The following is a 20,229-nucleotide window of genomic DNA, read 5'->3' as shown; positions in this document are numbered from 1 at the left end:
ACGCTACCTACACTAAATCTAGAACATCAAGTTAGTTGTTTTTTTTTTTTTCCTGAAAAAAGGCAAAAAAGACTTTACATTGCATCATACAGCAGATATCCTAAATCAGTCAAACTATCAGAGGAAACTCTTGGCGTACAGCCTTACAAACAATTTACCCTATTAAAAGTTCCCCAGTCAGAAAATGTGTTTCACACAAAACAGTTTTCCCTTCTTGCATTTCACTACCTTACACATTATGTGAAAAATCATTAAAAACACCTACTACATATTTAAAAAAGCCAAAATTTCAGCAACTTTTATTGACTACCTTTTAAAAGCCCTATGCTGCTGTTTAACAAGGCATAATAGACCAGCCCATTTGGTCAAAGCATTCTACATCATTAGTTTGAACTAACTTTTACTGAAACAGCTACAGCATCAAAAGAGTTAAGGCAAATTGGAATTCATAGAAAAGGATAAGACACTTCACACTACGTGGAAAGGAAAACGGAAAGCTAAGAAAAGAGACACTGGCTGCAACACTCACACTGCAAGCACAGAACACCAGGGGTGAAGTTGGACTATTTAAACGTCAGAAAGCCCATTTCATACAGCTGAAAAAAACACAAACGAAAACACAAAATGAACAAAACCACAAGAATCCGGTCATGCACTTGGGTAAGTCTTCATGGTCTTTGTGCATACCCAGAGAATTGAAGTTTTCTTTTTTTTTTTTTTTCCTTTTTTCTTTTTTTTTCTTTTTTTGCATCATAACATTTGATAAAAATCTTTTTGTATTTTGTTGGTTTTTTTTTTCTTTTTCTTTTTTTTTTTTTTTTTTTTTTACTAAAATAAACCTGTTCAGGGGAACAGCTACTAGATGAATTTAAGGGTTTTATGCACCTTATAGAACTTATAGCAAAAATAGTTTTAGTTGATTTCATTATAAATAACGTTTTCAAGAACCTGTGCAAAACTGTCAATAATTTCCTAAAGCACAATTGATCAGAAAAATCCATGATTGTTCAGCCTTCACAACCTTCTTCATTTAAGCACACCCTTCTGTACATCTGGAAGAGAGAAAAAAAAAAATGCTTTTGTACATTTGGTGTAATATACCAGAGATTTGTCATTTCTTTCTTGTTTTAAAGATATGTGTTTGAGAAAGGCTCTGCTCATCGCTGGTGGTAGGCCAGTAAATGCAAACTCTGGAACTGAGGTCACTTTTTATGCCCCGAGTCCACCTTTCAAATCTGGAACCTGCAACATACTTCACAAGAGCAATCCAGAAACCCAGGTGTTGTAAGTTCCACAGAGCTGTTTTACTGCAATCTGCATGGCAGAGTGACTAGTTTTGAGATCCGTGGTCCAAGTGGGAGCTGGGAGAGCAGTCTCTCAATCTAAGGATAGTTGTATTAGATTCATAGTCAAGATACTGCTAATCTTGTAATGCTAGATTAAGCAAAATCTTATGCTATATTTCCTTTAGTTTGTGAGCATTAAAACAATATATATATATAACATATTTATATATATATATAATATATAAAAAAAATAAATGTATTGTAGGACAAATTTGGTACCTGGCATTGTCTGATTATGTTACCAATCTTTTGGCAGGGGGTGGGTAGGGAGGAAGAGAGTATAAATATACATTTGACTTCAGTATAAGGCATTGTTCTTTTTGGACAGAATACTCATCTACAAATCCATAAAATCACTGATTTTTTTTTTTTTTTTTTTTTGGCAGTACGCGGGCCTCTCACTGTTGTGGCCTCTCCCGTTGCGGAGCACAGGCTCCGGACGCGCAGGCCCAGCGGCCATGGCTCACGGGCCCAGTCGCTCCGCGGCATGTGGGATCTTCCCGGACCGGGGCACGAAGCCGGGTCCCCTGCATCAGCAGGCGGACTCTCAACCACTGTGCCACCAGGGAAGCCCCAAATCACTGATTTTAACATTCCAGTAACATTGGATTCCCTGGCCATGACTGAAGCAGTGTGACCAGACCTGAGTTGTTTAAAGTACCATTTTGATACAAGCATCATAGACTTTTCTTGACTTGAGCCCTATAGTGATGGAGACCTTTCTCTCATACCTCACAGTTACTTATTGGGTTGAAAGGTATATGGAGAATGGTCATTAGACGTCTCTACAGCCACCTGCTGCTGACCACTCGCCTCCTACAACAAAGCAGAACAGATGAGACATGTGAGCAAAGAAATCCAAACTCTGTTACCCAGGTTGGACAGAGTCCCACATCTTAAAAACAAGCACTCCTTAAAAGTGATTTTCTTAATGTCATATAGAGCCTTCAAAGTTAATTATTTCCCTAAGAAGTTAAAATGTCTGATAGACCCAAAGAACCTCCTTTAACTTTTATGAGTTGCCTCTTCATATCAAGCTGCAATTTACCAAACAAATCTCTTCCCCTTTGGGGGCCGGATGTGACTTGGAATTCAGTATTTTCAGATTTTAGAATCTGAAACATGGTATGCATATGCTGTATATCAGAGACTATACCCAGTGGGGTCTAGGGCTGTACCTCATAATCAAACACATGAATAGGTCTGTGCTGAAAGGTATGAATATGCAGTGTAAATGCGGTAAAGATCTTGTCTTACATCAGTTCAGCTTGGGTTCTGTCACAGGTCAGGTGTTTTGCTAAAGTAGTTACAAGGAAAATTTTTCGTTTCAGATTTGTTTGTTCCAGCATTGCAGATAAGGGGTTCTGGTAACTGTGGCTATCAATAACTGCACAAATTTCAATCATTTAGAAGCAAATAAAACACATCCCACCTCCCCTGTAATCCAGCCACAGTCCTGGGGTTGTTTCTGGAATTGGAACCTATGGGATCTGCCTAGCAGGGGGGGATCGACTGGGTTGATGAATTTCCTTGGAATTTCAAGGGTACTTTGCAGGAAAAGACTATGCTTTCTGCCCAACTTGAATTCAAATGTCAGAATTCTTCCATATCAATATCATAACAGTATCTTCCGTAACAAGAACTAAGAGTTATTTAGCTCTACTAAGTCTCTATAAAAACAGGTATGGTGTGTTCCTCATCCCTGTTACAGTTCTGAAACATTTTTTTTCAAGTATCTTAGTGATAACAAGTTAATTTTTGTAATTATTATTACTGATATAATCTTTGGTACTAGTATTGCAAATTCCAGCTTTATCAAGAACCTGTGTTTTAATTTGCCTGTAAGCGTCATTTTACAGGAGACAAGAACCTGTGTTTTAATTTGCCTGTAAGCGTCATTTTACAGGAGACAAGATAGAGCCTTGAGGGGTATGAAATGTGCTACAAGCCTAGAAAATATCAGTATTTCTGGGAGTCTTGGGGGTGTGGCTTGGATGCTGTTTACTAACTTGTATGCAGAGAGTATTTCATAGTTGAAAACAACTCTAGGCATAGACTCCCTCTCAACTCGGTTCTTTATGCAAATGTTTGACTTTCGATTGATTCTTCTTTGAGTTCTATTTAACCCATTTCTGAAATTACTCACTGCCAGAACGGCCACTGGACAGTCTATACCAACCTCCACAGGAACCGCCGGCGTCTGCACGTGGGTATACTGTGGCAGGTAGGCCCCCTGCACAGCTGACGTGGCAGGCATGTACTGGAAAGAAGAATACAGTTAGCATGGCCAACGACGAGCCATGGGTGATGGTCACTACAGTTTCTCGTCCTCGGTAATTCAGCATCACTAACGTGCTATTTTATTCAAGAAGGTCTCTCCCTCAAAGGACCTCATGAGTTTCCAGCAGCCCCTTGAACCAGTATCTAGAATTGTTTCCATAGGTGGAGCCCCAAGAAGTAACTGACTTATTACATCTTTAGCAGGTCACTGAAAAATGGGAAATGGACCCTTGCTTTCCTGATGCCGACAGCCATCCTTCTCTGAAGGCAGGAGAGGTTTCTCACTGGATGTGTGTGGCCCTGGCTTAGCCTTTAGAAGCTGCTTCTGCTGGCTGGGAATGTAAGCCAGGAAAATACTACCCTTTGTTCTTTTAAGCTACCATAGATATGGTCTCAGTTAAAAGCCTTTGGCCATCTGACCATCTAAACACTACACATATCAACCCTGGAAGTGAATCTGGGATTAGTTCAACCCCAATTCCCAACTGAGTCCCTGGATTTGAGGAAATAAGTCAATACTAAGATTGTGATTCAGTGCCCCCAAAATCCATACAAGAAGAAATAAGTGAGTAAAAATTCCCTGCCTTGACTACCATGCATCACCTTCATCTTTTGCTTCATGAGACCAGGTCTGCCAGTGTGAATGAACGATATTAGTCATTAGGGCTAGAAGTGGTCTTGTATGGATACTATATTCTGATAAAGGAGAGACAGATAGATACCCAGAGGACAGACTTTTAGTTCATCAATTAATCAAGAAATATCTGAGTACTTACTATGTGAAAGGCAATGTGGGAGGAGAGAGGGGATCAGACATAATCTCTGACATTACAGAGTCTATAATTGATAAGGAAGACACAGGCTGCATTAATTTACCCTCCTCTGTTTGCTGAGACACATGATATTAATTTGCCACCTACTGTTCCGGTGCTGCCTAGTGACAGGTGACTCATCTGCTGGGCCAGAGGGCTGATCATAGATGCGGGCTGTAGTGACATGGTGTGCTCCATTGAGGGAGTTAACACGGCACCCTGGGGAGTCGGAGACAGAGGAAGTGAGACAAACTTAGGGAGGGAGTGCAGATTCTGGAACAACCTTTTGCAAAGGAAATGCCTTAGTTTACTGAGGAACATGAAGCTAAAATAACCTCCCCTCAAACTTGCAAATGGTGTCATGATTTCTTATAAATGGTCTAGATTGTGTTTCCTGAGACTTTTTAAAAGAGCACCCACTTCACAGAAATCCTTCTATTAAATACCTCTCCCTTTACTTTCACTTAACTGTAAAGCAAGCTAGTCCACAGGAGAACTACGGGGTGTGACAGGAAATGCAAACTACTTTTGGCTGGCCAAGGTTACAAAATGCTTAATTTTTTTTTTAAAGTAAATGACAGTTGATGTTTCATGCAGCCACAAAACAATATACTATATTGAATATTATAAATACAGTGTTTTGTTCAAAAATGTTAAAAAAATAGTCATTTGATTCAAGGTTCAGGCTGCTGGTATCAAGATCACATTCTTCATTCACTCAGTGTTTCTCAGAACCTTCAACTGCAATTTGGTGCCAGGGGAGGGAAGCAGATTCAGATATGGTTAATAATCCAATTTTAGAATCTTTGATTTCATTTGAAAAAATTCTGGTCATCAAAACTAAAATTAAACATAGTTAAAAACAGAGAGGAGGGGTGAAAAAAATCACCCGTATAACCCAGCCTGTCTCTAATACACAGCTGTTAGCATGGTCAGGGTAGCACTGTCCAGATTCTGGCCTCTGCATGTTTTTACAGAGTTGCAACCAGGGCACATGAACTATTTCATATCCTGGCTTTTGCTTCTATTTATTTATTTATTTATTTATTTAATTTATTTATGGTTGTGTTGGGTCTTCGTTGCGTCTTCGTTGCCGCACACGGGCTTTCTCTACTTGTGGCGAGCGGGGGCTACTCTTCCATTGTGGTGCGCAGGTTTCTCATTGCAGTGGCTTCCCTTGTTGTACAGCACGGGCTCTAGGCATGTGGGCTCAGTAGTTGTGGCTCGCAGGCTCTAGAGCACAGGCTCGGTAGTTGTGGCGCATGGGCTTAGCTGCTCTGCGGCATGTGGGATCTTCCCGGACCAGGGCCTGAACCCGTGCACTGGCAGATGGATTCTTTTTTGTTTTCCTTTTTAAATTAATTAATTAATTTATTTTTGGCTGTGTTGGGTCTTTGTTGCTGCACTCGGACTTCCTCTAGTTGCGGCGAGCGGGGGCTACTCTTTGTTGCAGCGCGTGGGCTTCTCACTATGGTGGCTTCTCTTGCTGCGGAGCACAGGCTCTAGGCGCATGGGCTTCAGTAGTTGTGGCATACGGGCTCAGCAGTTGTGGCTCACGGGCTTAGTTGCTTGGCGGTATGTGGGATCTTCCTGGACCAGGGCTCGAACCCGTGTCCCCTGCATTGGCAGGCGGATTCTTAACCACTGTGCCACCAGGGAAGCCCCTGGGTTTTGCTTTTTAACTTAACATTCCATTACAAATATTTACCTTACTGCCTTACTGTCATTATCATCTTTTTATTTTTTTATTTTTTTTGCGGTACGCGGGCCTCTCACTGTTGTGGCCTCTCCCGTTGCAGAGCACAGGCTCCGGACACGCAGGCTCTGGACGCGCAGGCTCAGTGGCCATGGCCCATGGGCCGAGCCGCTCCACGGCATGTGGGATCTTCCCGGACCGGGGCACGAACCCGTGTCCCCTGCATCGGCAGGCGGACTCTCAACCACTGCGCCACCAGGGAAGCCCATCATTTTTAATGATTACTTAATGGTACATTAATTGTGTATGAAGCTCAGTTAGTTCTATTTCTGGATTTTTGCATTTTCTCTAATTTATCCAATTGTAATATTCTTATGGATTATAGCATTCCTCTCACTTTTGCTATCACCCGATTACCTGAGGATGCAATTATTCTGATACACCCTACAAATATTAATGTTAGGTTTTTGGTATCACTGTACCTGACTCATCCCTTAAATACACTGTTATTTACTGATAAATTGATACACAATTGAGGGCAAAGATTGGTGTGCAGGTGCGTTAATGCTGGTTGCAGGCAGTCTAAATCTGGGTGGGGAGAAGGAATGAATCCTAAGGTAGGAGCCTTCTGCACACACCACTACTGTCTCAAAGTTGTTCAACTCAGAGATGTGCCTGCCTCTGTCTCTAATAGTTGACCCCTCCCTCCCCCGACAAAGGATATGGATTCATGTCAGAAGTAGTTTGTTATTAATATATTTCCTAAGAAATTTTTTCCTTTAAAATTTTTAATGTGCATCATCAAAAAGTGTGTGGTGGGCTTCCCTGGTGGCGCAGTGGTTGAGGGTCCGCCTGCTGATGCAGGGGACACGGGTTCATGTCCCGGTCTGGGAGGATCCCCCATGCCGTGGAGCGGCTGCGCCCGTGAACCATGGCCGCTGAGCCTGTGCGTCCGGAGCCTGTGCTCTGCAACAGGAGAGGCCACAACAGTGAGAGTCCCACGTACCGCAAAAAAAAAAAAAAAAAAAGTGTGTGGTATCATGGAAATGACTCAAAAGCCCAGAATATGCAGAAGGAGCTTCCTGCTCCTCTCCCTCATTCATCTGTAGGAGCTACTGTACTAGGAAGCCCCCAAATGAAAAGTGAGCTGATTTCCAGCATTCTCCAATAGGACAGCACAGAGTACCCGGGATGCAGACTGCCATAGGCATTTGTGTGGCTTTGTGGGTGTATGTGTGCAGATGTGTGTGTGTAGAAACACAGGTATGTATGTTTATACAGACACACAACACACATACCTATATCATCAGAGAGCTCTTCTCCTGTGTCATCAACTAAACATGTTTTGTCTGCTTCTTCAAAGTCATCTCAGCAACTTCCTGTTCAGAATGTGTCCCTGTTCTGCTGTTTCACATGCCTGGTCTATCACTGCATAGTGTCCTCTTTAGGAAGTTGTCCTGAGAGAAATTCCTATCTCATTTTAAGGCCAAGAACAGTGTGCTTTTCCTAAGCAACTGATCCGTTTTATAAGTACTGTGAACTGTATTGCTTATTAAGGTTCCCGTTTTGCACTGGTTACTAGAAAGCTTAGGCCAAATTTGTGGCCGCCTCATGGCAAGCATCTAGATTATTACATTAGGCATTCTTAGTCTCTTTTGTGATTTTGTTCTCCACCTTTATTTTTCAACTTTTAAACCTATGTTTTAATTCCACAAACTGGATTTTATGTATCTCTGAAAAAATACATTAACTATACTACCTAATAAGGTGAAGTGTAACTCACTTAATTAAAAAAAATGTAATATATACATACGTACAACACATGCTCGTGTCACTAAAGAAATCACCTTTGTTATTCACCAAAGTCGGTGTTACTACTTTAGGTTTTTTTTATAATTTCCATGGAGAGGCTAACGCTAATGAAAAACTCCAGGTCAATTTTGAACACTTTATATTTGCATTAAACAGAATGTAAAAAGTGAGAGCTATTTCATCCTAAGTATGGTTAAAAATTTAGCAATTTTAAAACTTTAAAATTTAAAAATTCAATCTCCTACGTTTAAATTCTCATGGATTGCGAATTTGACTTAAGGTCAACCACCGATTTATTTTAAGACAAGGTGAGTGAAAGTTTTATAATGAACTCATTCTCATATTTGATATTTAAAATCTCCCAAATCCTACACCATCTTTGGGCAAATGGTTTAAACCCAGAGAATGGTTTTTAACATATACATAGCTTACTTATAAACTACAAAGCCATTAAGATGAAAAACTTACGGGGTGCTGTAGGATATACGGTTGCGGTTGCATCCAAGAAGGGCTTTGCACCTGGAAAAGGAAGGATTTTGGAAGAAACATTGATTTCCATTAGAGTGCTACCTATTTCTCTAGAGCTCTTTTAATCAGGTTAAGATCTACAGAAGGAAAACAAGGAAACAATACTATCAATGATTAAAAAGATTAAGATTAAGGCAGTTAGAGTTCTTGACAAACTGGTCACTCTGAATAGGATGAAATGATTATTTAAAACCAAATTCCCTTTGCCCACTCAAAAAGTATTTACTGAGTATCAAGCACCAAAGAGAAAAAGGAAGACATAGGTCCCACCCTCAAGAAATTTACTGTCTAAGCAAGGGAGATAAACAAGTAAACAACTCAAAGAAATAGTGAAAAGTATTACAATCAAGATATGAACGGTAGGTGCTTTAGGAATACAGAGGAATGAGAATTAATTCCAGCACATCTTATTAGAAACTAATCCTTAAAGTATGTGCTTATTTAAAGAGAATAATAAAATTCAACCCCCTTTTTATACCCAGGACATTAAATTTCAGAAATCTGTCTGGCAGTCAACAATTTCTAGTTAGTGTGAAACATAAAAATCTGAAATCCAGATTTAGGAAATTAAACTTCAGTAACTAGATCCTGACAACTACAGTCAAAAGGGCATCTATACAGTAGACCCTCTGGATTGAGAAGTCTAAGACGTGAGAGTCAGGTTCTGTGGCAGGAAAGAAAGCATGTGTAGTCTCTGCCACCCCAGAGAAAGACTATCAGCCCGTTTCTTGATGCCCAGAGCTTTCCTGAGACTTTGATTTCAAAATAAGTTTGCCTCTAATTCTTGAGAACAGACCCCTCCTGTATCTCATCTGCTACTGTTAACTTCAGAGGTTCTACAGAGAGGATATGGGGAAGAGTCATGGGGGAAGAATGTATTATGATTTACCTTGATAGCAGAGCCCCGATACTTGTTTTCTCTGGTTTCCTTTGCCACCTAAGGCAGACCAAAGTTAAGTGCTTCTGCCTTGTTAACATTTCAGTTATCTGGACTGCAGCCTTTCCCCAACGGGATATTGGTGGTTTCTTGCAGATGCCAATTTCTCAAATCCAATTGTATGAGCATATAGTGGTTTAGCAGAGAAAGGCTTGCTCCAACAGGAGTGCAAGGCCTTCACTGAATAAATCACGGGGAGGCGAGCAGCTCCCGTTATAGACCCCAATTTGGGCCAGATGCACCCATTTTGGGTATAATTCCAGTGGTCCTAATAATCTAATAGCTTATATCATCATGGGGTTAGGAAGCCATGACATCTAATACAATTTTCTTTCTTAAGCAACAAATATGCTGCTGTCAACTTCTATTCCTCAATTTTCCCTAACTATAAAATGGGAATAATAATTATGTTCTGTGAATTCTTTATCATTGGTTCTTTGTCCTCTTTTGGATCATGAATCCTTTTGAAAACCTGATGAAGGAAATAGACCTTTTCCCCCCAACTGACTGCACACATACAAGCAACATTCTGCAAACAATTTAAGAGAATCACAGATCACTTAAAGCCCATTTGCTGACCCCATTGGGTTCCTGAACTTATAGGGTTAAGAATCAGTCTAAAAGGTAATAATGGCACTGAGTGCCAGGCAATTGGAATGAATTTCCACATGTATTTTAGGGAAACACAGATTGCCTAGGAGAAGAAATCAGGCCTTTGTAATGAAAAGTTGTTTCCACTTAAGTCTATCAGATCTATTAACAACCCTGGTCTCCTAATTTTTTTCTATTCTATGAAATAATTCTGTGGCCAAAATGCTCACTGCTTTTATACTAAAGAGAGAAAAAGAGGTGGTGAGGAGAAGCGTTCATAGCTGTAAATATCTACAGCTGCATACATTCAGATTGATATGCACAATCTTTCATTTGTCTGAGGATAAGCTTACTCGTCTCTATTTTTAGTGGTATACAGAAAGAGGTTTCCAAGTTCAGATAGTTAAGAAAGAAGACTACTTTTCAACGTCAGATATGGGAATTGTTAATTAGGGAAAATGCACTAGAGCAGATCTCATTGAATCTCATACAGGAAAGGAAAACAGAAATCTTAAGTTCAGAATCATTAAAAAGGCATTAAATGAGTGAGTGCTCTGCCTAGCAAACTGAAGCACCGGCGTTAAGTAACTTAACAACCCAGAGAGATAAAAGGAAATGAGTGACGACTCAAAGAAAAGAAGTGAAAAGAACCTAGAAGCTGAGGGAGGCTGTGAATGCTACTTTACAACTTCAGTTTTAGTGCATTTAATCTCTCCTCTTTGTTATCCAGAGCTACTTTTATGCTTTTCGACAGAACCACCTTTATGATATTGCTTACGTTGACCAATCCATTATTTTAAAAAAGCAGAATGGATATACTCTTACCAGCCAGTTAATCTTGGATGTAAAGGATGATAATAATAATCATAGCTAACATTTACTGGGTGCTAACGATATGCCAGGTACTGTGGTGAGCTCTTTACATAGATAATCTCATTTCGTTCTTATCATAAGCCTATGAGACAGAAACTATTATTATCCCCATTTTAAAGATGAGGAAACTGAGGCTTACAGAAGTGAAATAACAGTTATTATTGTTGTCCCCTACCCCCAGAAACCAGGGCTCCAATAACTAACTCAATTATTTTAGAAACAAGAATACACAGAAGTTTAGTTTAGTCACACAGGATCTCAACAGTCAACAAAAGTGTATTCCCATGTCTGTAACTGACTCCGTTAGAGTGCCCCTGTCTGGGCCAAGGCGGCAACCCTGTGAGAGGCACTCTGATATGGGAGGACAAGTACATGTGTACCACCATGGGGTTCATGGAGAACAGGAGCTACCCCTGCAATAAAACCAAATCAACACGACAGTAAGGTGCTTAATGAGATCTTGGTTCTAAGTTGGGAGTTTAGGGTAAAGCCTCTTCACAAAATAACATAAACAGGGAGTCACCTCTCTTTTTTGGCCTCAAATCTCACTGCATTGCTCATTTCATGTTACCTAACAGAGACACGTTTTTATTTATTAACATGTTTACTTGCTCTTTCGTTGGTTCCTGCTGACAAATTAACGAAGGCAAGGGTGCACACCTAGTCTGTATTTTACCTAACAGCAATTCTCTTTCCGTTTCAATTTCTGGGACACATGGTGTCCAGCAGCAGGGCCTGTTGTGGAGGAAGTATTTGGGTTCATCCCAATTCTAAAATGCTATCGTTTCAAGGAGTGACAACTGACAACCATTTCCCCTCGTTGCACATTCTCCTAAACATAAAAGTACATCACTCTGTCAAATAAAAAGCAGCGGATTCTAAATTGGGTATCCAAGCTGCATAACATTTGACTTAAAATTTCATTATAAATGTTCAAAATTTTAAGACACATAAAAATGTAGCAGTGATTCAAGGTCGGCAAGTTGTCGTACTCTTGATGAATCCTAAAGGTACAAACCTGGTAGGCAGACACAGGAGATGCAATATAGGGTGTAATAGAAGTTTGAGTGATCATTCGGTTGGTAGCAATACTGTATGGTGAAGGGTAAAATCTAGAACAAACACAGAAGGCTTTATTAAGTAATCCTTTAAATAGAGTCATTCACGGAACAAACATCTGATATTTTCCACTTTCACATTTTCCCTCTAGCCATTATGTATTTATCTTAATGACATACCCGTTCTGTATAGCAGCCGTGGTTGGGTCATAAGTAAGTGTCATTCCAGCCTATGGGAAAGAAAAAGAAACATTCATCTGCAAAGGCACAAATTAAAAATTCCATTTCTCAGAGTCATGGCAACATAAAACAGTGATAGTTTAGTAGTAGTTGATAAAATTGAGAGCTTCCGTTAGACAGATGTAATTATAAACTCAACACGAGAATTAAGCTGTAGATCGGCACTGGCCCATATGGCAGCTGTTATATTTAAAATTAAATGAAAAGTTGAGTCCCTCTGCCATACAAGCTACATTCCAAGTGCTCAAATAAATAGCCTTAAGCGGCTAGTGATCATCACTGGACAGTACAGATTCTAGAACATTTCTACTGGACGGCACTTCCCCAGACATTCTTGAACCAGTATGTTACTTTAAAAAACAAAAACAACAATCCATTTACGATAAATATGGGGGAATGATGGGCCAACATTTTTATTAAGAAATTGAGCTTTTTTCCCTAAAGACCATTATTATTAGGCAAAAAATCCTCAATGACAAACATACTGTTTATTTTAATAATATTTCAAGTAATTTCTGAATAATTTAAAACGTAAACCTAAGAAACCGTGACATTAGAGGAAAAAAACACTCGTGCATTTCTTACAGCAATTTAAAATGCTCTTTTACTTTTTATGTAGCTAACTGGTAAACACAGCTGCTTCCACCATCTATGTGTCCATCGGGAGAATCCCCACTCTTAGCACGGTATCCACCGGGAAGAGTTTTATGTGACATTATAAAGTTTCAATCCTGGCCCCTATTCTAGAAGCGTGGCAGCCAAGTCAAGATGCTGCTTGTGTAACCATCCACGTAGCTTTCATGATCATACACCCCCACGGAAGTTTCAAGAGAGGACTTACAAGTCTCACCTCTCCTTCTCTATGCCACGGTCGTCCATTAGGGATGTATTTGTTTGGGTTCTGTCTCTTCTTCTGTCCTCCATCCGCAAACTTACACAATAAAGGTTCTGTAGGAGCTGAGTAAACAGGGAAAAATAACAGGAAACCAAAATTTTACGTGTGTACGAGTCATAAAACGTAACTGAATTTCTTCTTTTTTTAAAAATATACGTGTGTGTGTGTGTTTATTTTTGGCTGCGCTGGGTCTTCATTGCTGTGTGCAGGCTTTCTCTAGTTGTGGCGAGTGCCGCGGTGCACAGGCTTCTCATTGCAGTGGCTTCTCTCGTTGCAGAGCACAGGCTCTGGGGCACGCGGGCTCAGTAGCTGTGGCTTGCGGGCTCTAAACCGCAGGCTCAGTAGTTGTGGCACACGGGCTTAGTTGCTCCGCGGCATGTAGGATCTTCCCGGACCAGGGCTCGAACCTATGTCCCCTGCATTGGCAGGCGGATTCTTAACCACTGCGCCACCAGGAAGTCCCTGAATTTCTTTTTAATAGGAGCAGTGTTGGTGCTCTAAGGGAATGGATAGAATATACTTCAAGGCAAAAGTTTACTCAGACCCTTAGGAGATGATCCACTGGTGAAAAATACTGTACAGAAAATATATTAGTTATGGTGTTCAAACCAGAACGTAATGAAACATTTCAAGAGCTATTTTGAGGAAGCAAAGGCATTTTTGGATTCACTTCTGTACTTCTTTAGGTGCAGATACTCTTCTTTTCACTCTGGGCCCTCTCTAATTCCATGTCAGTAAATCTTCAAATGTGAACAGGATTGTGTCACCCACCCCTCCACCACTTAAAAATGCTCCCATAGCTTTCCATTACGATTCCTCAGAGCAGTCTTCACTTCCTCCAGTAGAAAGCAAGCCCCCCCTTTATACTGCTCACACTGTATTTTTATTCAGAGCATTTATCACACTTTGTGAGTGTGGCTACTTGTTTGGTGTCTGTTTCCCCTCTAGAGTGGAAGCTCTGTGGGAGCAGTGGCTTCTGTTCATCCCTGTTATTCCCAGTGCCCAAGTAAGTGTCTGGCGTGCTGCAGGCGCTCTCTACATCTTGGCTGAATCAATGAATGAATACAAATAGGTCTTATTTGTTTATTTTGGGGATACAACATGGAAGACAGCTGTTGTGAGAAAGCTGAAAACACCTGCCCACCCTATCTAAAGCTTTTTCTGGGCCTTTAATCATCCCACTTGGTGTTGCTTTACTACGCATCTCCCTCAAAAAAATGATCCCAAGAAACTAACAAAGAAAAGCAAAAGATGTATAAGATGCACAGACTCTCTTACCAGGGATACATATTCATTAGTTAAAAAAAGAAAAGAAAAGAAAAGGCGATGACAGAGTAGGCCACCCATGACTTCTCCTTTTTTTAAAAAAATTTTTCTTGAATGAAAATAGCAGTGTATTCCTCAAAGCTGTGCTTGTTTCTGTATGTTTCTAGTTAATGTAATAAAGACAATCACACCTTCCTGTCTGACTCTCACATTCTGTCCTTTGTCTACTGTGGAACCATGATTACTACTTTCAAGTTCTGTTGCAAAGTTCAATAACCATGAAAAGAAAAATACTACTTGTGGAAAATTTATTCCTTTCTCCTTTGCCTCTTATTATCCTAATTCACCTCTTATTTTATATCACTATTACCCGCCCGCTAATGACAGGGTGGGAGCAACAGTGCCTCTCAATACTCCTCTGACGAAACACGAAATGCACCCAAAACCCAACTACAATTCCTCCTCGAGGCTGTCGGGGCCATGGTTTGGCACTCCTTTTTCCTCTCCCTGGTGTAAACCGCTCCAGAGGGACGGGCTGGCACGTGAGCTCTCTGAATGGCAGCTGTAGTACTACGGGTGCCAGGAGGTGAGAGCAAAACTGTCATGTGTCTGGTGAGATGCCCCGGGCTTCCCTTCTGACTCCTACACCTCCCCCACCCACCGATTTCCAGAACAAGGAACTTCCATTCTTCCATTTAAGGCAAACCGGGTGTGATGGAAGATGGACAGGGGCCAAATCCTACATTCCTAAACTACATTCTCTGTCTTTTCAAAAAAAAGATACTGACTTTTGGAAATTTCCACCTTCACTAACAATCACAGAAGGTAAAGTAAATGGATGCAGTGAAACAAGAGAGCCTTCTAACCCCTGAAGATGCTTTTAACTCTACAAGTGGGCCGTTCAGGGCCAGATGGAAATGAAGGCCGAGAGAAGACAGCATTCAAGTGGAAGGAAGGAGAATGCCTGTCTGCCGTGGCCGGGGATGCCTCATCCTTGACTTCTAAGGACAAACTGAGAACTTGGAAACAAGATCTCACTCTCCACCGACCTAGAAAGGTCCTTATGGCATCAAATGTTTTCTCCAATGATGTCTGAGGTTTTAGGAATCTGCCTCCCCATAACCTTGTGGAACAAGAGAGAGAGATTAAACTCTGTGGTGCTGACACTTTGTGGGGCTTCACTTTGGGGAACTGCTTCTATCTAGAGGCATTATAAAGATGAGCTCCTAGACTGAAATTCAAATTAAAAAAAAGTTTACTTGGCACAGCAAGTGATGCAAATGCACCATTTTCCTCTATTAGCAGAGAAAGGAGGCGACCAGGTCGGACTCATTCTGGAAGTTCACCGGGGCTGCCCGGGCAGGCGTGAATGGAAGCAGCTGGGTAGCCATCCCTGGCGAGTGCCAGGGCTGCACATTTGCTGAGAGGCCAAACAGGCCTTCCCTATCCGTGGGAAGGTGCTTCCAACACATTTTCATTCATCTACACTAAGCTCCGTCAAAGAAAAAGCAATTTCAGGCAACAATCAAGCCTGCTAAAAATGGTGTAACGAGGAGGTAAACATAAAGTGAGCGATGACATGTTTGCAAATATATCATTTAAAATGAAACAAATGGAACAGAATGTAGTTGAATCTTTCAAAAATGAATTAATTTGCTACATGATTTTGTGCTGTCATTAAGATATTTTCCTTCCTCTAAAACCAAAAAGGTAAGCAGTTACAACAGTTTGTCTACTAGCAGGTGTCCCGTATCTTAGGAAAATTAATTTCTTATTTTAAAGAATTAAAACCAGTAGAAATGACACAGTTTTTAGATAGCTGTTGGTTCCTTGCTTCTGGGGAACAGGAATACCCCACTATTCTGTGTGTGTGACGCAATATAAAATTCTAACAGCTTCTTCCCTCTATTACAATTTTCTCTGGTCTGTTTAGCAGCTGAAAGTTTTACTGAGTGCCTACTATGTGCCAGATATAGTCTGAAGAGCTAGGGATACAGTGGTGAATAAAACAGGGTCTTACTTCATAGTTCTTGCAGTCTAATGGGGACGAGAGCATCCCCAATCTTATAAGGCCATTTAGCCATTTATGGGACAGAGCACTGTTTACTGAAATGTTTGTTTTTAATAAGAATGCCAGCAGAAGTGAAACACTTCTGATACAGGAACAGCTATATTTCTTTTACACTGCCGCTCCTTGAACTTGGATGACATGAGACACAGCTTAATCCTAAGCATTCTTGATAACCTATTGATTACAAAGATTGTATCATGTGTGCGATGAAAGCAACTATGTGAAGATTTCTTTAAGACATTTACGTTACCGTTAGACTGAGAAAGAGTCAGAGGACTTCAGTTAGATTTTTGAATCGAAAACCAAACTTACATACCCAGATCTGTGTCATGGCCCACTTATTTTTCAGTGAGCGCAAGATTGTTACAAAATGAGAGTTCCTTATTCGACTGGCATATGCTGCGGCTTACTCGACCAGGGAATAGTCTCTAGTTTGCATTTGGAGCCTAATATCCAGGGTTCCAGGTTAAAGACTGGGAGATGCTATGTGATGTCAGCTTTTCCTACAGAACAGATCCCTCAGGTGGCCTCCTTGATTGTTCTTTGTAGAAGGGAGGTATTGAGGAGGCCTGGCACGCAGAGAAGGACGTGCCCTGAATACTAGTAATATGAGTGTGATCAACAGGTAAGTTTGGGTATATTAACCTTAAAAAAAAAGATTAGCTTCTAACCATCAACCTATATCCTCTATATGGTAATTTTCTAGATTAGTAACTCTTCACCTTATTGAGCAAAACAATAATTGCAAAGAGTTCTAACAAAAACATTTATGATATAATGTTTCATAAAATTACCCCTTATTGATTGATTCTGCCAAATATGCAAAGTATTCTAGGCTGAATTTCCCTTAATGAATCAGGATCTTTGGGGTTTGTAAAGGGTGTGCCTCAGATGTCTTGTGAAATCTCTCAGGTCAGATTCTCGTCCTTACTAGCCAAGACAGAGAAGTTATTTTCTTGTTCGTCAGAACCAACAAGAACATGTACCTCCAGAAGCTTAACTACTGTGGTAGAGCCTTCAGTAGGCAGTGCCACATGCAAGCACTGATCTGATATTTTGGGGGGGCATCTCTTAAGAGCCATCTAAGGTAACTGCATTACTGGATTCTCCAATGTGCCCTCGACAGGGACGATCTTTTACCAATGCCTGATTGGTGGCACTAACAGTCCCTCCTAAGGGACTGGAGCCATAGGGGTGATGCCCACGATGCCTCACTGCACATCCCTACCAAGTCGTGTCCCTATCCACCTTCTGAAGCTCAAACTCTACAGTAATTTGCGCTCAACTGTCTTCCCCAGACACCCCCGTGAAGCATCACTTCTAGAATGCCTGCTTTGACTAAGCACTGTAGTTCATGACTAGACCTCCCAGACATCCTCCCCACTTATCTAACCCAACCACTCAGAGGGCTATGAGTTCTTTGTATTTGTAACAAAGTGGAACTTTTCCTCACCAAGTTCTAACAGCTGGAGAAACTGCTACTCCCCAACTCCCATTTTTCTAGCTATGCAGTATTTTATCCCAATCAACAGTCTCTAACACATAAACTGCCCTTGAGAGAAGCTTTTCTATCAGTTGTAGAAAAGTGGTCCACTCAGCAACCGTAATTAGCTTCCTTTCTGAAACTGTTGGCTACTTTCAAGACCCCTCAACTAAGGACATGCAAGAAACTATCCAGGGCTCTTTTAAAAATTTCAACCTAAGGATCTAATAAATACTATCCCTTCTTTGTGTGCACGACATCATTTCCTGTTTCAGCCCCCTATTTGTTTCTAACCAAACCCTGCGGTCCTCTTACCACAGGGCAGAGCTCCGGCTTCTCTCTGCAGATGCCTACCCTCCCACGCCTGCTCTGTTAGGTTATATCTCTCCTCCTTTCCTGACCCTGATAGAGTAGTTCCATCTCCCACTCAGCTCTACTTATCAGTAAAATAATGGTTAAACAACATTCAAGCCAGGTTAAATAGAAAACAAAAACGCAATACTTCCCCGTCACTCCAACATAAATATTTTAATATTCTATATTTACTACTCTTCTAAGTCTATATTTTTCATTTTTGCAATGATAGGGCCTTTTCTTCTACCATTTACATTGTGGACCTTTCTCTACCTTGTTATAGAATTTTTTCTTTTCTTCAATGGTTACATAATGTTCTATTTGAAAAGGGATCATGTATAGTTTCTTTGTTCTTGTAACACCGTATGAACATCTGTGTGTGTTATCTTTTTTATCTCTTTGATTCCAGTGCCCACGCGATATTGGCAGTCAGATTCTATGGTGGTTAGAATACTGGCTCTAGATTAGTCTCCCTGGGTTTGAAATTTGGTTTTGCCATTTACTAGCTAGTGACTCCAGGCACGTCTCTGGTTTCATAATCTGGGAAATGGGGATAATAAGAGTACTTAAGATTGTACAAAAGATTGTTACAATTAACATACATAAACATATATAAAGTGCCTAGAACAGTTCAATGAATATTAGTTACTATTATTTTATCACTATGACAACAGGAGGAGCTCAAATTTTGAGCTATGGCCCCTCCTCTTACCTTTGGCTTATCAAGATAAATTCTCGGGAGAGGAACTTCCGGTTCAGAAGTTATAAACATTTTTAGGGACTGGCCTGTTTTCCCTGGAATTTGATTCTGTGAGATTTAAGAGCTGGCTATAGTTGCTGCCTTGGCTTCACATAGAATAAAGAAATGTTCAAGCTGTAGTTAAGGATGAAGTTAGTGGCAAATGCCTTTTAGAAAACTGTTTTCATAGTAACACCTACATCTTCCACCCAAGATCCTTATGCTTTTATAAAATCTTACTCCACTATTTATTGTTCCTCTCTGGCAGAACCTGAGAGTGGAAAGGTGTAAAACTGATTGGAAGGGGCCTGCTGTAGGCTGGGTGTGATCCATGGTGGTAACAGCTGTCTGAAGGTAGCCTCCTCCTAAGCCTGGCAGGGCACTCAAAGGATCTTCAGCTAAAACAAACACTGGCACACTTCTAGTTGAGGTCCCTTGTCACTTTTTAAAAACCAGACTTCCCTCCTTGGTAGAGAATGAGTTGGAGTTTGGGATCTGCAAGACAGCCCTCACCCCACTGGCCTCCCAGGATGGTTCCAGCACTTTTGCTTTCATGGCAATGATTTACTCATAAGATTCCAGCCCTTGGCTGGAACATCTCAACAATACATGCATTCAGACTCTGCTCTACTGTACATACTGGGTGAGACAGACATGAACACATCACGATCCCGAAGGTATGATCACATTGTCTTAAAGGTCAGGAACATTCCACATGTATTTCTTTTGTCCTAGAGTTGCCAAACGTTTCTGTTTTTAACAGAGTTAATAATGCTTAAGCCAAACATTTGGGAAATGAAACGGGCAATAAAAACCCTTGAAAGATTTCCAGGTTTTTTACTAGGTTTGTAACTTTTCCCCTAAACATTACCTTTTCTGCCTCCTGGCATAGGACAAGGCCCTAATAATTTTACCTATACACAGAACTTTCCAGAACGTAAGAGCGGTTTTCAAGCCCTGCTGGGCATGTACCCAATCTGAAAAGTCCAAGTAACACATAAAGTAGACGTAAAACAAGCTGACGTCTTTGGATGGAGCAGGCCAGCAGTCACATACGCACTTCACAACACGACAGAGCTCCTCCACGACACAGGCAAAGCTTTGGGCGATGTGGCAGAATGATGTCCGCACCATACTGGGCATCTCAAAGGCGCTCACATACCCAGTGAAAAGACACTTCTTTCTTTTCTTTAAAAACTCTCTGCCCTTAGCACACAAGGGCAGACTCCATTCACGTCATGGAGAGGT

The 20,229-nt window shown here is 40.9% G+C and overlaps 1 protein-coding gene across 6 annotated transcripts in view; it reads right to left on the bottom strand.

The window, feature by feature from the left end:
* Positions 1 to 20,229, bottom strand: part of RBMS1 (RNA binding motif single stranded interacting protein 1) — a 213,381-nt gene continuing 193,152 nt past the window's right edge. For 3 of the 6 annotated variants that reach the window (XM_030852651.3, XM_070045970.1, XM_070045971.1), the window contains exons 7-14: positions 13,015 to 13,130; positions 12,114 to 12,163; positions 11,894 to 11,987; positions 8,415 to 8,465; positions 4,547 to 4,657; positions 3,526 to 3,606; positions 2,078 to 2,162; positions 1 to 1,052 (exon numbers count right to left, since the gene is read on the bottom strand). In XM_030852651.3, coding sequence (XP_030708511.1) covers positions 2,085 to 2,162; positions 3,526 to 3,606; positions 4,547 to 4,657; positions 8,415 to 8,465; positions 11,894 to 11,987; positions 12,114 to 12,163; positions 13,015 to 13,130 — 581 coding nt within the window. In that variant the 3' untranslated portion in view covers positions 1 to 1,052; positions 2,078 to 2,084. Of the gene's footprint in view, positions 1,053 to 2,077; positions 2,163 to 3,525; positions 3,607 to 4,546; positions 4,658 to 8,414; positions 8,466 to 9,044; positions 9,412 to 11,893; positions 11,988 to 12,113; positions 12,164 to 13,014; positions 13,131 to 20,229 lie in introns of those variants that run through there. The other 3 variants (XM_030852655.3, XM_070045972.1, XM_070045973.1) reach the window with 3 other exon arrangements.

This window comes from Globicephala melas, chromosome 7 (genome assembly GCF_963455315.2).
Source record: "Globicephala melas chromosome 7, mGloMel1.2, whole genome shotgun sequence".
Classification (NCBI taxonomy): domain Eukaryota; kingdom Metazoa; phylum Chordata; class Mammalia; order Artiodactyla; family Delphinidae; genus Globicephala; species Globicephala melas.
The sequence above is the reverse complement of the archived record's forward strand: the minus strand, read 5'-3'. Positions and strand labels throughout refer to the sequence as shown.